Source organism: Lipotes vexillifer, unplaced genomic scaffold (genome assembly GCF_000442215.2).
Source record: "Lipotes vexillifer unplaced genomic scaffold, Lipotes_vexillifer_v1.1 scaffold495, whole genome shotgun sequence".
Lineage (NCBI taxonomy): Eukaryota > Metazoa > Chordata > Mammalia > Artiodactyla > Lipotidae > Lipotes > Lipotes vexillifer.
The window spans coordinates 1776452-1793655 of NW_006770132.1; the positions used below are offsets into that span (position 1 = coordinate 1776452).

The following is a 17204-nucleotide window of genomic DNA, read 5'->3' on the forward strand; positions in this document are numbered from 1 at the left end:
GCAGGATAAGCAGCTTATGAACTGATAAGAGGAAAGTATGCAGCTGTTAGCTTGGGGAGATTTGTCACTGGTTTGTGAGCAAGCAGGAGGCTCTCAGATGATGGAGGGAAGGAAAGGACCATCTGTCAAGGGGTCTCTGCAGTTCTCCGGGATGGGGACCCTCCAAAGCTCTCAGCGGCCCTGAAGCCTCTTCTATTCTGACTTTCAAAAGCAAAATAGTGGCTTAGAGCATGCAGCCTTGGAGTCAGATAGACCCAATGACCCTATCAGGGTTCTCAAAATTCCATTTTTTTCATCTGTAAATCTTAAGATCATAATATTGATCTCAGAGCATTCCTGATTGTCAAAATAATGGCAAGAAATAGCTATTTGGTTGAGCAGTTACTATGCTTTGGGTACTGGGTTCTAGGTTATGGGTTCTCTTTTATATACATTATCTCAGTTCACCCAGTGAATAAGCCAAGCCTTCAAGATTTTATGTAATGAACCAACATCTCAAGGCAAACTAGGCTCTCTCAAGACAGTAGCTATTGTGGATAACCAACAATGACCTACTGTATAGCTCAGTGAACTCTGCTCAATATTATGTAACAACCTAAATGGGAAAAGAATTTGAAAAAGAATAGATACATGTATATGTATAACTGAATCACTTTGCTGTGCGCCTGAAACTAACACAACATTGTTAATCAACTATACGCCAATATAAAATAGCAAGTTTAAAAGAAGATGGTAGTTATTGGTATTTTTATTAGAATAACCTCAGAGGGTACTGGCCCACCCGTATTGCTGATTGGCAAAGCCATCAGGCTGAACCACCAGCCTCAGAGGCTGACCCTAGCCGAGGGGATTTTGCTTCCCCTTGAGTCAGGAAAGTGGGTGGTGGAGGCTCAGGCAGGCTGGGGTAGGGAGATGGGAGGAGGAAAGCAATGGCCCAGATGGCAAAAGGCCATCTGCTGGCCAGCACCACTGTTCCCTCTTGTTCAGCCCTGCTGCACACTGGTTGGGTACCAGCCTATCTCCATGGGCTCCAAGCAAGGTGAATGTTTAGCATTAGCCAACTGGAAATTTGCACTGAGGGAGGGCCACAAGAAAGTCTCCTGATGGACTTCCCTGGTGGTGCAGTGGTTAAGAATCCACCTGCGAACACAGGGGACACGGGTTTGAACCCTGGCCCGGGAAGATCCCACATGCCGCGGAACAACTAAGCCCGTGCGCCACAACTACTGAACCTGTGCTCTAGAGCCTGCAAGCCACAACTACTGAGCCCATGAGCCACAACTACTGAAGCCCACGTGCCTAGAGCCCATGCCCCGCAACAAGGGAAGCCACCGCAATGAGAAGCCCACGCACCGCAATGAAAGAGGAGTAGCCCCCGCTCTCCGCAACTAAAGAAAGCCCGCCCACAGCAAAGAAGACCCAACTCAGCCAAAAATAAATAAATAAATTTATTTTTTAAAAAAAGTCTCCTGATGCCCACAGAACCTGGCAGATCCCAAGACTTCTCAGGACCCCACTCTACTGAGGCATCTGTGAGGTGCAGAGTGATCCCAGGACTTGTACTACCACGAAGTACAGAGCTGTAACTATTCTTCCTTAGCTTGAAAACTTAGAGGGACTTGGGGACATCTGAAGCCCTGAGAACAAATTTTGAAAACATTCTTTCCCAAAGGCTAGAGAGAAATAGGACCGTAGCGTTACAACTTTCCTCCTCAACTTTGCAGACCTGCCATCACTGATCACGTGCCCTTGGGCTAATCACTTTCTTTCAATTCTTATTCTTCCTTATTCTTTCAATTGCCTTGCCAGGATAATACCGATAATAGCTACTGTGCAGCACTGTCTTAAGGTTTAGCATGTGTCTGAAAAAGTGTTTGGCATATAATAAGCATTCTATTAATGGTCCCTATTTATAATATGACCTGCTTCTTCAAATATAAAGAGTTCTTGGCAGGCTCCTCCATCTTCTGATTAATTTTTCAGGGTACTAGGTCAGTCTACACCAGGGATCTGAAGCTATGGCCCACAGGCCAAATCCAGTCTGTTACCTATTTTTGTAAATAAAGTTTTATTGTAACACAGCCAGACCAATTTATTTACAAAGTGTCTACAACAGCCGACATGAGTGATTACAGCAGAAACCATATGGCCAGCAAGGCCTAAAATACTTACTATCCGGCTTCTTAACGAAAAGTTTGCCAATTTCTAATTACACTGAAGTTTCTCAAACATTAATGAGCATTACAATCACCCAGGGTGTTTTTTAAGAATACCGATTCCCAGGGCCTACCACCAGAGCACTGGATTCAGGAGATGTGGCCCAGGAACCTGCATTTTAATCAGCCCCCACCACCATCAATGATTCTGATGCAAGTGGCCCAAGGACATATTGGAAGGAACCCTGGTCTGTGCAATCATCAATGCTAAATGACACCAGAGCCCCGGTTGTCCCCATGAAGGGGCAGATGGAGCCTAGGTGGGGAGAAAGTCAGCACTCTGCATCTAGTAAGGAGGTGCATGCAGCCTGTGCCCCCTTTCTCCAGCAGCTGCCTGCTTTGTTTTAAAGTTCAATGCAGAAAACTTGAAAGACAAAGAAAACAAAAGTCACTGAGGATGAAATAAAAAAAGCTTTCATAATCCAACTATCCAAGGATAACTACCATTTATATTCTGACCTATCAGTCTATATGATCCCAGTACTCTTCCCAGGTATATATATGAAAATATTTTCTCTTTATTTTACAAGAAAAACAAATGGGCAACTGTTTGCAGTCTTTACTCACTGGAAAATACATTAATATTTCGATAAACTGAAAGCATTTCCTCTAAGATCAGGAATAAGACAAGGATGTCCACTCTTACCACTATTATTCAACATAGTTTTCGAAGTCCCAGCCACGGCAGAGAAGAAAAGAAATAAAAGGAATCCAAATTGGAAAAGAAGAAGTAAAACTGTCACTGTTTGCAGATGACATGATACTATACATAGAAAATCCTAAAGATGCCACCAGAAAACTACTAGAGCTAACCAATGAATTTGGTAAAGTTGCAGGATACAAAATTAATGCACAGAAATCTCTTGCATTCCTATACACTAACAATGAAAGATCAGAAAAAGAAATTAAGGAAACAATCCCATTCACCACTGCAACAAAAAGAATAAAATACCTAGGAATAAACCTACCTAAGGAGGCAAAAGACCTGTACTCAGAAAACTATAAGACACTGATGAAAGAAACCAAAGATGACACAAACAGATGGAGAGATATACCATGTTCTTGGACTGAAAGAATCAATACTGTGAAAATGACTACACCACCCAAAGCAATCTAAAGATTCAATGCAATCCCTATCAAATTACCAATGGCATTTTTCAGAGAACTGGAACAAAAAAATTTCACGATTTGTATGGAAACACAAAGGACCCCGAACAGCCAAAGCAATCTTGAGAAGAAAAACAGAGCTGGAGGAATCAGGCTCCCTAACTTCAGACAATACTACAAAGCTATAGTCATCAAGACAGTATGGTACTGGCACGAAAACAGAAATATAGATCAATGGAACAGAATAGAAAGCCCAGAGATAAACCCACACACCTATGCTCACCTCATCTGTGACAAAGGAGGCAAGAATATACAATAGAGAAAAGACAGTCTCTTCAACAAGTGGTGCTGGGAAAACAGGAGAGCTACATGTAAAATAATGAAATCAGAACACTCCCTAACACCATACACAAAAATAAACTCAAAATGGAGTAAAGACCTAAATGTAAGACCAGACACTATAAAACTCTTAGAGGCAAACATAGGAAGAACACTCTATGACATAAATCACAGCAACATGTTTTCTGACCCACCTCCAAGGTAATAAAAATAAAAACAAAAATAAACAAATGGGACCTAATTAAACTTAAAAGCTTTTGCACAGCAAAGAAAACCATAAACGAGTCGGAAAGATAACCCTCAGAATGGGAGAAAATATTTGCAAACAAAGCAACTGGCAAGGGATTAATCTCCAAAATATACAAACAGCTCATGCAGCTCAATATCAAAAAGACATACAACCGAGTCAAAAAGTGGGCAGAAGACCTAAATAGACATTTCTCCATAGAAGACATACAGATGGCCAAGAGGCACACGAAAACATGCTTAACATCACTAATTATTAGAGAAATGCAGATCAAAACTACAATGAGGTATCATCTCACACCAGTCAGAATGGCCATCATGAAAAAAATCTACAAACAATAAATGCTGGAGAGAGTGTGGAGGGAAGGAAACCCTCCTACACTGTTGGTGAGAATGTAAATTGATACAGCCACTATGGAGAACACTAAGGACGTTCCTTAAAAAACTAAAAATAGAACTACCATGTGACCCAGCAATCCCACTACTGGGCGTATACCCTGAGAAAACCATGATTCAAAAAGACACATGCACCCCAATATTCACTGCAGCACTATTTATAATAGCCAGGACATGGAAGCCACCTAAATGTTCATCAACCGATGACTGGATAAAGACGATGTGGCACATATATACAATGGAATATAACTCAGCCATAAAAAGGAACAAAACTGGGTCATTTGTAGAAACGTGGATGGACCTGGAGTCTGTCATACAGAGTGAAGTAAGTCAGAAAGAGAAAAACAAATATCGTGTATTAACGCATATATGTGGAATCTAGAAAAATGGTAGAGGTGAACCTATTTGCAGGACAGGAATAAAGACACAGACATAGAGAACGAATGTGTGGACACGGTGGGGAGAGAAGAGGGGTGGAATGAATTGGGAGATTGGTATTAACAATCCCATGTGTAAAACAGATAGCTAGTGGAAACCTGCTGTATAGCTCAGAGAGCTCAGCTCGGTGCTCTGTGGTGACCTCTATGGGTGGGATGGGGGGGGGGGGGTGGGAGGGAGGTCCAAGAGGGAGGGGATATATGTATACATATAGCTGATTCACTTTGTTGTACAGCAGAAACTAACACAACATTAGTGAAGCAACTATACCCCGATTTAAAAATATGTATACATATGAACACTTTCACATGTCAATAAATATTGCTCTCAAATATCACTCTTGATATTCAACTGTTAAAAAAAGAATGCAGTAAATACATACATGTATGAAATCATCACACTGTACACCTTAAACTTACACATTGTTGTGTGTCAGATATATCTCAATAAAGCTGGAAAAAAGAGAAAAAAAGAATGCAGTAGATCTCTATGAACTAATATGAAATAATCTCAAAGATAGTTACCAAAAATAATGTGGTCCAGAACAATGTGAATACAAGCTGGCATTTGTATAAAGGCAATGGGAAACATCTCTCCTTGTATAGCACTATCTCGGCAAGGATACACAGAACCTCTAAATAGTTATTATCTCAGAAGCAGGAAATTAGGCAGATTGAGAGTAACTTTTACTCCATTATCTTTTACATTATTGGGCTTTCTTACTATTTGCATGTATATCCTTACAGAAATAATAAAAATTTGCTTTTAAAAAATGTCATTTCTTTTTCTTTTTCTTTTCTTTTTTCATTTTTTGGCTGGGCGACATGTGGGATCTGGGTTCCCCGACCAGGGATGGAACCCACACCCCCTGCATGGGAAGCTCAGGGTCTTAACCACTGGACTGTCAGGGAAGTCCCCCCAAATTGTCATTTTTAATGTCTTCATTGAAATTACATCATTTGTATGAACCACAGTGTGCTCAACTAACCATTTATTATATTTAAGCAATTCTTAGTTGATCGAGTTGACTGTATAAGTCACAGTGGGATAAACGTCCACACACATCAATACGGGCAGCTGTTGGTGATCACTACCTGAGGTTAAATTCTCAGAAGTGGAGTTTCTGGGACATGGGCTTCCTCTGATTTTAGCCTTTTAATAAAATTTGACAAACCACTTTCCAGAAAGGCAGGCTCTGTCCACACACTTAGCAACAGCAAACGTGAATGTCCATTTTCCCTTTCGCTCAGAGGGCCCCTCATTTCTGACAGTGCTTCTCTTCAGAAGGCCTCCAGCTCCAAACACAGCCCAATCAGGCCGGCGTGTCCCCCAGACGCCCCCCCACCTCCAACCCTGCAAAGCAAGCCCAGGCAGTGGCTGGGACAATTTGGAGCCATTTCCGCACATCATGGCCAATAACAGCACTCAAATCCTGCCTGCTTTTCTTAAAGACTAAGCCAACAATGGGGGTGCCCCCTGGCACCCCTCCACTGGCCCAAGGCCAACCCACTGAACTCAACTGATTTGGAAGGATTCACTTGGAAAGGTAGTTCCTGGAACTACCTGGGCACCCCCCTCGGGGCTTCATGTCAGACCTGCTGGCAGACAGACCGACGCTGGCATTCTTCTCCCCCACCTGGGAACAGGTGTGCATCGCTCTTACAGCACAGAGCCGCCTCTGAACTCAAGATCCCCGTCAGGTAGGGAGGCTCGGCATTGCTGGGACTGCTAAGGAAACCGTTCCAGTCTTTGGCCAACTATGCAGTTCTTATTCCACAGTCAATTGGGAGGGCAGGGCAGGTGTCCAATGTAAATACCACTGGAGCGGCAGGACTGAGGAGAACAAAATTCCAGCCACCAAGAGCAGTGCCTCTGAGGCTGGCAGGTGCCCTGGGCCACCACTGACTTAACCCACTAGGCTTCCTCCACCAAACAACACGCCCTGATCCACTTCAGGGCCTGCCAGCCCAAGCTGCTCCCATTTCCTGTAGCTCCCAACATTACCTCCAAGATCAGCTATGGGAGGAAGAGGAAACGGGACGTGGAAGTTTCTAGAAGAGGAGAGGAATGCCTGCCCAGCCACACAAGGGACTCTGGGCTGGGAATGCTGCCCGCCCACTGACTGCTGGCCTCCCTGGGGCTCTGCCTCCAGCCCTTGTGTTGATGGACCTCACGCTTGTGCTAAGATCAACAGAGGCAGCAGGCCTTACAAGTGCCCTTGTGTGGAAGGAGGTGGCAGTTCGGTATGAACCGAGGAAGCCACTGCAGAACTGCTTTAGGAAAGAAGCAAGGCTTATTTACCCAAAGAGGGTAGAACTAAAATTGCCTTAGAAGTCGTGGTTCTATTTTGTAATCGTATAGTCATATTATTCCAACTAGCAGAGTCAAGGGGGTGAGGCCGGCTGATTTTGCTAATGATGCACAGGAAGAAATGGAACACAGAGATGTGACCTAAGTCCCCAGGTCACAGGCCTGAGGTTTTCACTTCGTCCTTTGTTCCCTGAACTGTGCGCCCCGGAGCAGCATCCTCTGGAAACTGGTTAGAAACACTGACTCTCAGCCCTTCCCCAGAATCTGCGTTTTCATAAGATCCCCAGCATCCCCCAGGATTCAGTGCAGTGGTTCCTAAACTTTAGTGAGCATCAAAAATCTCCCCCACTTCACCCCAGGTCTGACCCAGTGGGTGTGGAGTGATCCCAGGCATCTACACATTTCACACAGTCCCAAGGTGACCAGATACACTGGTCTGCAGACTGCATACATGACCTGGGCAACTAATTAAATGTGCAGCTGCATCTTGGCCTTACACCGCTGGTTCTCAACCTTGGCTGCACAACTGAAATCACCCGAGGTGTTGAAAAAAGCATGCCCATGCCTGAGTTTCGCCTCTAGAATCAGATTTAATCAGTCTGGGGTGCCGCCTGGGCCGAGGGAGTCATACAATTTGACCAAGTGATTGGAATGTTCGGTGAAGATTGAGAACCATTGATTCGGAGTGACCTCATTTAAAACCTGGTTTTCTTGCTCACCAGCCACATGACATGGGGCAATTTAACCACTCTGAGCAGCTTTATTGCCTTTACAATGTGGAGAACAGCCACTCATCAGGACTAAATATTATAAGGTATATTAGACGTTATATGTCTACATGTGCCTATATGTGTCTGGCACATAGTAGGTACTCAATAAATGCCCAATGCCCCCTATTCTCTTTCCTTGCTATGATGAGAAGTGAAAAATCAGCTGATACTCTTATCTTTACCCCAAATCCCAGCTCCTCTCTGAACAGGAAGCATAGAAATATCGGTTTCCCTCCTCACCATTCAGGAAAAAACTGAAGGCGCTAGGGCTTGAAACCACGTTGGAATGTGTATTCAGGGAGCAGAGCTGGCTTCACAGGCCTGACTCTGACTCCATGCTCAGAAGAGCCCCATGATTGGGGTATAAGTCTCTGCTGTAGCTGTCCTGCAATTCTAGTGCTTTAGGAAGATTTTGCACTGGGTCCCATAAATTAGGTAGCCGGACCTGTCAGGAAGGAAGCTGGTTTGGAGACCAGTGTAAGGATGCCAGCAAATCCCTCTCTGGCTTGTGGCAGAAGAATTAATACAAGAGAAAAGAATAAAGCGGTGTGTACCAGAGTGACTTGGTGAATCTCTCTCCAAACTAAACATACAGGGGTATCAGGGAAGGGAGGAAGAGAGGGTGTCACTAACCCTCTAAGAGAAAGAGCCAGGAATAGACCAACCGGAAACTCTTCTCTTTCCTCGGGATGCTCTGGGGCCAGGGGCGGTGGCAGACACCACTGGTGGCTGAGCCCCAGCCGGATGCAGGCTCGCCTTTCTCCTCCTGCAGCACGCTCCTTCCCCACCCCATCCAGCTCATCCCCCACGATGAATGCACAGCACAAAGGGCAACGGGGTGAGGAGTAGCTGGGGCCAGGGATTTGCAGCAGTTTGCTTGTTTGACGTTTTCAGTGTGTGGTTTTTCTTCCCGAGTCCAAAATCGTGTTTCCCCATCAGCAGTTGTTTTGATCTCTGCTTGCTGCCTGTGGTTCCGAGGGCCACTCTTTGGACATCCAAACGCCTCTGCAGAGTTCAGGGGAGAATGGGCTGTGTGAACCCAGGGCTTGGGCGCTGCAGCCATGTGGAAGCTTCTCATTAACCGAAGCCCATGGTCCTTCCTCCTCTGGGCAAGTGAAAGCCCCCAGGACCCACAGGAGAAGATACAGAGATGGAAAGAATGTGCCGTAAGAAGACAGGAGATTCTGTTGGAGCTGTTTCTGCAACTTGACTGCGCAGGGGTGCAAACCACATCGGGCCAAGAACATTGCGAGAAAGTCAAGACCGGCAGCCGCTTCCCCTCTTAGTTTTCCATCCTGGTGCCAGGATACAGTCAGATTTCTGGGTCAGTGAGGAAGTGTGTCACCAGGACTTTGGATGAATAATAAAATACTAAAGTTTGTGAATTGCTTAAGAATAAAAATTAGTATGGATTTGATTTTATTCCTAGTTTTAAAAATGCTAACTCCGGGCTTCCCTGGTGGCGCAGTGGTTGAGAGTCCGCCTGCCGATGCAGGGGAGGCGGGTTTGTGCCCCGGTCCGGGAGGATCCCGCATGCCGCGGAGCGGCTGGGCCCGTGAGCCATGGCCGCTGAGCCTGCGCATTCGGAGCCTGTGCTCCACAACGGGAGAGGCCATGACAGTGAGAGGCCCGCATACAGAAAAAAAAAAAAAAAAAAGCTAACTCCTATGCGGATGTATTTTTCTTAGGTGTGAAGCTACAGCAAGGGCCAGCATTTGTCCAAAAGCCTGGTTACACCTGCAGGAGTGTATAAGGCATGTGACTGGTAGTCTTCTGTCACATGTAAAGTGGGGGACGAGAGGCTGAGAACTTCTAACCAGAGGTATCAAAGGGCTGTTAACCCTGTGGGAACCTGTTGCAATGGCAGGAATTAGTAAAAACTGTCCTGTTGCCAAAATCAAATGAATCAGAGGCACTGGCTTTGGCTATGGAGCCAGCATATTGGCCACCTTTGGCCCTGCTGTACAGGCGGCAGGGGCCTGCCAGGAACAGCCCACAAGCAGGTAGCCACAGAGGAGAAATATTTCGTATCAGACTCTATTTCCAGGGATTTCTCTTCAAATAGAAGAGTAAGTGTTGGAGAACAGCTGGTTCCCTGGTGCCCTGAGAGAGAGGAACAGAGCAGGGCAGCCTTAACACAACCATCGGTGACAGTGCAGGAACTTCCAGGACCATTCACTGCACACCTGCAAAGATCCCACAAAGACAGAGCAGCAAAGGCATGCCAGAAAAACGCACATTGCCTTCCAGCTTTCTCAACCCTCTGGGCACTGCATTCTAGAACTCTGTCACCAAGCGGGATGCGACTGCATCTGCAACCAGAAATTTGAAATGAAGTCCAAAGCAGAAGAAGAGAAGCAGAAGGCTCCTGGCTTTGATTACTTTATGTCCTGCCTGTGGATTGGCCACACACCTAACCTATTTTATTTAGACCTAAACAAATGCTAGGAGTGTTCCTTGGGCTTGGAGGGTCTCTCAAGGAGTCTGAAAAGAGGGAAGGGGCATGGAAACTTTTGTTAGGAGAATCCAAGGGCCTGAGGATAACAGCAGTCTCAAAATTATGTTCAAAGAGGCATCTTCCACCAGGAATCCCAAGCACAGGGTCATTGCCAAGGCGAGGGGTAACCTTCCTCACTTGTGTACCTCAGTTCAGAGGAGGAAACAGCAGAGGAAGTCAAGAAAGAAAAACAAGCAAGAAGGAAAAACAGACTTATTTCAGGAAGTCAGGAAACCCAAGTCCTCCATTCAGTTTCACTTCTGCCTTGCTCTTGGCTTCTGACGCCCCATTAAATCAAGGCCAGATAAGTGTGTTTCTCAGGGCAAAAAAAGCTGCCTTATCAGTGGCACTAATGGTGACCTCATCCAGGGTCAAGGTCACCTTTCAGTAGTCTCAGAATTCTCTGTTTCTACCCCACACTCATTGTATCAATTCCCTGGCTCTGTGCTCACGGCTATGGATACAGGAACCCTCTATCCCAGCTGAAGAAGAAATGCCAGTTAGAGCATCAAACATTAGGAGGCCAGGATCCCAGCCCTACCTCCATCCAGCTGGAAGAAACCCTTCTCAGTCCAATGTTCCAAGGTTAGGAGAGTGGGCAGAAATGACTCCTTTCCAAGTCTAATCATTCCAGTTAACTGAGCAGTTAAACCAGAGGGATAACAGGGCCATTCAACGCAGGCAGTCACCCCCAAGATCTTTTGGCAGGAACCAATCAGTCCCTCCAAATCTGACTCTGACAGTCCACTTGGAGAGAAGTTACCATCTGTTTATGGGATAAAAAATGTTAATGACCCCCAATCATAATCAAATAGGGAACCACTTTAAGTACCTATTAGCTGATGCTAATTCACAATGGAACAATCCCGGAGTGCCCATCAGGGGCACCAGCACACGTCCAACCATTAGGATGGACGGCAAGCAGATGAAGCACCTAAGGTATTACCTGAAGCCCAACCAGCCTTTCTAGACTCCTGTCCTTCCCAGCCTTCCGGCTTCTGCTGCCTTGCCATGCAGTCCCCAACATGTCCAGAAAAAGACAAAGGAAGTCCTCTAAGCCTGGGAAGCAAGACTCCTCCATCAGCTCCCACCTTTTCCCCAGGCCAAGTGTGTCCCAGCTTGAGAAAAGAGGATTAATAAGAGACATGTTTGAAAGCCCCTTTGAAGCAGGACAGCATTCAAAGATAATTAGATAAAGTATTGGAAGAGCAGACCTGATTTATTCACAATCCGTCTTCCTTTCCCAGACATTCCCAGGCTCTCTGCATACAGCACGCAGGTGGGAAAGCAGGCCAGCATTGCTCTAGCTAGCCGTGCATTTTGGCATGCCATTTCATTTCTCTGCGTCTGTTTCCTTACCTGTACAATGGGGACATTAGCCTAATAAGTCTAAGGTCTGTTTCAACTCTAATAAACCATTATTCTGTTTCCTCTGTGACAGTAAGAGGGAGCCAAGAAGTATGAAGTTCACTCCCACAGTATCTCTGATCTAGACGTATATAAAGATGCTTAAGAGGTAGTCAGACAAGAGAGACCAAATAATGTATGCCCTTTTTACAGCCTGCAAAACCCCCACACGTTTGCTTCTTTCTCCATTAAATAATAATGATAGTCACCTTATATGAAAACTATAGGACATGTTTAAGTATTTAAAGACACACTAGCATCTTCTACCTGGTTATTGTTCTAACAACCACGTGAAATAAAGATGGCAGATGCACTGTGGATGTTTATGGTGGGGCAGCCAAGACCAAGGAGTTAGGTCATTCTATCGATAGTTGCCATGAGAAGTGACTGAGAATGCAAGGTAGAAGGTCCATTCTAGAACCAACTCAGCTTAACCAGACTGAAAACCAGAGAAGGTCACCTCCTTTCTTGGGCTTCCTACGCCTCAGTTTCTCATCTCTAAATAATGACACCGCAGGGCCCAGCTACATCACTGTCACGATCTTTCAACATCTAATTTTAAAATATTATATGAGGATGAGCATGGAATAAATTCTAAGTCATGTCACTTCCAGGCCCAGGATGCACTGGCACAATATAATTAGTTAAGATACTGACATATTTTGATATATTTCTGTCCCTCCCAGTAAATGACCCCTGCCCTGAACCTCCCGACCACCCGCCACTCAACCACCCTGTGATCCAGCGGGATTATGAGTTAACACCCGGCACAGCAGGGAGCCCCCGGGTGCCGGCTCCAGCAGGAGGGTAGTATGTGCTCTGACTGGTCAGTGCCCACACCATACCAAATACTTCAGGATCATCCTGCCACTCTAAAGCATGGGGCTTCATCCACAGCTCAGAGAAAGCCCACTGGACACTCAGCCCCATTTTAGAACCTTTGTGATTATAAGAAAAGATGAGCTCGAATCCTAACCCCTCCACAGGGCAGAATCCTGACCTCTCCCCAGGCCGGAATTTCGATCAACAAGATGGCAGTTGATAACAGTAAAAAAGTGTCTGAGACAACGCACTTTCAGTTCATTTCTATAAACTCTGGTTAATACATTCAACTTCCATAAAATAGGTCCCCAGTGGAATTCCTATATGTACCAACATGGAGAGATCTCTAACACATGACAAGCAAATAAAGAAGATGCAGAAGGGTGTTTAGAGTATAAACAAGTGTACAAATTAAAACATACACAAAGTAATGCATCTTGTAAATGTATTCACATATGTAGACATATATACGTGTATGTATATATGTATATGTTTCTTCACATCCTGTACCTATCTGTGACCACTCTTGGGAGTGTTACAGTCTTTAATCATGCTGTTTAAAACTCTCGGGACACAAGCTCTCTCATCCACATAAAATTTATTAATAAGGTATATAAGAGACAAATATACTTTTGATTGTTTTCTAGATGTCTATGAATAAATGCAATTGTGATTTGGAAAAAACAAACAGAACAAAACATATATATATACATATATGTAAGGAGAACTATAAAATTGAGCTGGTTACCAGACTTGGCCACTAGGATCGCCATAGAGTAGAGGCAGTTGCTAAGTTGGCAGTCTGCAGGGTATGGGGTCAGCTGGGAGAGAGCCATGGCGCGAAGGGTGGGTGTGCAGAGACAGCAGAGAAGGAGAGACAGAGATACAGGGAGAGAGACAAAAACAAGTGGACTGATGGATGCACAGTGAACTCAAGCTAATGACTGCCTATGGAAATGGGCGGAAATGGGACCAGGGTGACAGTTAAAGCCATCTCAGTTTTATCAGTAATAGGAATAAAACATTAGATGCAACAGAAGACAAAACAGTAACAGCTGCTTATTCTAAGTGACAGGAATATGAGTGTTTGTCATACTAATGTCCGTATTTTTCTATATATTTTTTTTATTTCTCAGAAGGAAGTTCATTTTAATAAGTCCTCCTCATCCATACACTGTGTTCCACGCCCTCCTCATCCATACACTGTGTTCCAGGCCCTCCTCATCCATACACTGTGTTCCAGGCCCTCCACCTCAGAGGGTGGGAATTATTTATGAGTCTCCCAGATCATCTCCGCTCCACCTCCACTGCCCAGACATCTCAGATTTCCAAATGAGCCCTAACTAGCCCATTACTGATTAACAAGCTGTGCTTGTTTTCTGAGTAAAACTAAAGTCATTCATTTCTAAGTTCAGAAACAATTTGTCAAAGACTGTGCAAAGTTTCAGGCATACTCAGCTGAGTGCCTGCGGGTTTCTGCAACAAGTCACTCCTGGTCTAACAGGACAGATGATGTGTGAGCAAGATAATGACAGTGCCCCAGGATTAGGGTAGAAGAAAAGGATTTCTACTAAATATTGTGTGGGACAAAAGAGGGCATGATTAAGTCTTGGGAGGGCAGCCCTTCCTGGAAGGACAATGAAAGAAGCTTGGACAGGCTTATACACAAAGAAAGAAGAAAACTACAACCACAGGGACCCTTTTAAATGTCAATTACACACAGATCTCAACACTCAGAGCAATGCAATGAGGGAGGTGGTATCATTCCATCATTTTGAAGTTGTGGGAATAGAGGCTGTGAGAAGTTAAGTAACTTTGCTGGAAACAAAGAGCAATTAAGTGGCATCACAGATTTTTAACCCAGATTTGAAAATTCAAAGCTGAGGAACGGGTGGCTCTGAAGAGACGGAGGTCTGCCTGAGTCAGATTTGGGGGACTTCTGGTACACGCAACTTTGCTCTTTTTTCTGGACTGGGAGGCCCGCTGCTAATAAAAGATCAAGGGTGTATGCAGCCTGGGGCATTTGCTGTTTCATCCTGAGATGAGAACTAAATACAATCAGGCATAACAAAGATCAGAAAGATGCAGGCTTAATTCTAAACAGGGTCAGCCTTGGATACAACATCTCATCTTGCCTCTCACTCTAGCCAAACTTCTTCAGGTCGCCTGACTTTAAATTAAGGAATATTTCACTTCCAAACTTATGGATGTGTTCCTGTGGCCCAACCAGGGCCAGTGAAGGCAGCTCAGCCCGGGAGAGGGGAGTGGGTGTTGGGAGAGGCTCCAAGGACAACTGAGGGGAAAGCACCACCCTGGGTGCTGCCTAATTCATCCGACATGGGGACACGCTCTTCCAGAAAACAGATGACAATTAAGAGGAAAAATCTGCTCGTATGGTGGTGCCAGTCTTGTTGCAGGGTCTCAGCTGGTGGTGTGCCTCTCCAGGGGGAGAGCAATAATGCCCCACTTTTCCCTTTGGTCAAGACCCTGCTGTTTCCTTAGGTGGAGGGAGGAAGAGCTAGGCAAGTTCCTCCCATGGTAGGAAAATTTTGCACAAGTACTAGTGCCAGGTCCTCAAAGCCAGGAGCCCAAGGATGATGCTAAGACTGAAGGCTCAGAGCCTGCATGGTGGTCACTGATCTTCCAAACCTGCGAAGCCCTGTTTGGCCCGTGGGGTACTGGTAGATAAAACCTCTCCAGCCAAGGTGGCTGACCGTGGTCTCCTCTTGTTTAAGTCATCCAGCTTCAGGCCAAACTTCTAATATATAGAGAAGTTTTATAATTTGCCTTTACACATATTTCTCTTGGTCAGAATATTTCCTATGCTTCAAGACAACCTGGTTTGCTCTTCTGGGACTTGTTCAGCTTAACCAAGAGCAGAAAGAGGCAGGAGGCTTCTGAGAAGCCAGACAGTCCTCCCCCATGATTTCTGCCTTTCTAGTTCTCTATGGCTATCCCTTGCTATATATCAGTGTTCTAAACTCGTAGGGTGGTCACAGACTGTTTTGACAACATAATAGAAGCTATGGATTAGTTCCTTCCCAACCCCGCCCCCTGCCACCAAGTACAAGCAATTAAACATTTACATATAAGTTCAGGGGACCACTATCCCTGTGAATCTCATTCATGCTTTCCCCCTCAATTCCTGAGCCCCCAGGTCAAGACCCCAACCACAGATACCAGTTCGTGTGCAGAAGTCATCGAAATTCATCTTTCTGGATCCCATAATCTCACCAGAAGACTCCAATCTGAATCCTAGCTCAGGAACCCAACGGCTTGTCAAACACTTCATACTCCCTCCCCACCCATCTCCTATTAACATCAGCCATAAATGGAAACCGCAGCTGGGAGTATATCTTGAAATTCAAGTTTCTGTTTAAGCACTGATATCCAGCCATTTGGTCAGATCCATCCCGGGACCAGGCAGACGGATGCTAATGCACCATGTTAACCCCTTTTGTGCCAGTCCCCTTTCCCCAAGCCTTGGTGGAGAGCCACATCTCACATTCCACCCCAGCTGTAATGGGGTTGAGTACTCTGTGTCGTGGAAACTGGCCAGCAGATTTTGCAACCACGTTGTTCTTGGCATCCATTCTGGAATTCTGTGTAGAGCTACGTGCTGAGATACCATGCATGGGCAACCTTTCAATGCCACAGTCTACCATCCTACATTTAGTTCTGCTAATACCTTCTCATCACAACTCCAAGGATGGGTGCAGACAAGAGAAAAACCAAGTTACTCAAACAAAGAGTCCTTTTACCCACCAAAAATAAAAAGAAATGTAAGTCCTCTTCATTTGCCCTCAAATCCAACTTCTTTCCCAAATCATCCTCATTGTACCAGCCCAGTGAAGCAATGTTTTTAGTCATTACAGAAAAACCAGGTGGTCCACAGTTTGGTCCTCACACCGATACTGCCTTCAATCCATCACTACCAATAATAAACGTGTAGATGGGAGTCTCTACCAGGGCCACTTAAGCCCACCACCCTGAAGCCCTCTCAGAGAGCAAAGAAATTAAAACAGCATCTTTTGATCAAAAGGTGCCATGTTTCCCCCATGAGACCCTCGCAAATGAAAATTCCACCTTACCCTTCATTCCAAATTTGGACCGTCGACCATACTTGTTGATCATGATAAAGAGAACCACCAACAGGACACAGGCAAAAGCAGCAAGTCCAACGGCTATGGATACCTATTGGGAGCCAAAAACAGACAGTCGAGCAGTTACAGAAAACCGGAGTATGAAGTAACACGCATGCTCAGATGAGAACATCCTATTACAGTAGCAACTGTAGCCCTCCCAGAACTTCAGTGAACTTCAGAACTTCTCAGACTGAGTAAAGTCTTGAGAAGATGTAATTTATGAGACTCTAAGAACATCAAAAAATAAATTACCCAGATTGATTACAGAAAGTCCCATGATTCAGTGTTCTGAGCCCTCTCATCTGGGGACCATCCTAAGAGATGCAGGAGGAAGCCCAGAGATGCTTCTGTCTGTTGTTCCGTTGTGGTTTTAATTAGCAAGCAAATCTTGCATCTTCACATTGACATTCTTTGCATAATATTCTTATCCAGGAGATTCTAAAAAGACCCCTTTCCTTTTCTCCCCAGAGAAACCTCAAGCTCTGAGAGCGGCGGCGGGGGGGGGGGGGGG

At 45.2% G+C, this 17204-nt stretch overlaps 1 protein-coding gene across 4 annotated transcripts in view; it reads right to left on the bottom strand.

The window, feature by feature from the left end:
- Positions 1-17204, bottom strand: part of NTRK3 (neurotrophic receptor tyrosine kinase 3) — a 378302-nt gene that overhangs the window by 221979 nt on the left and 139119 nt on the right. For all 4 annotated transcript variants that reach the window (XM_007446035.1, XM_007446034.1, XM_007446033.1 and 1 more), the window contains one exon: positions 16640-16742. In XM_007446035.1, the coding sequence (XP_007446097.1) occupies positions 16640-16742 (103 nt within the window). The remainder of the gene's footprint in view (positions 1-16639; positions 16743-17204) is intronic.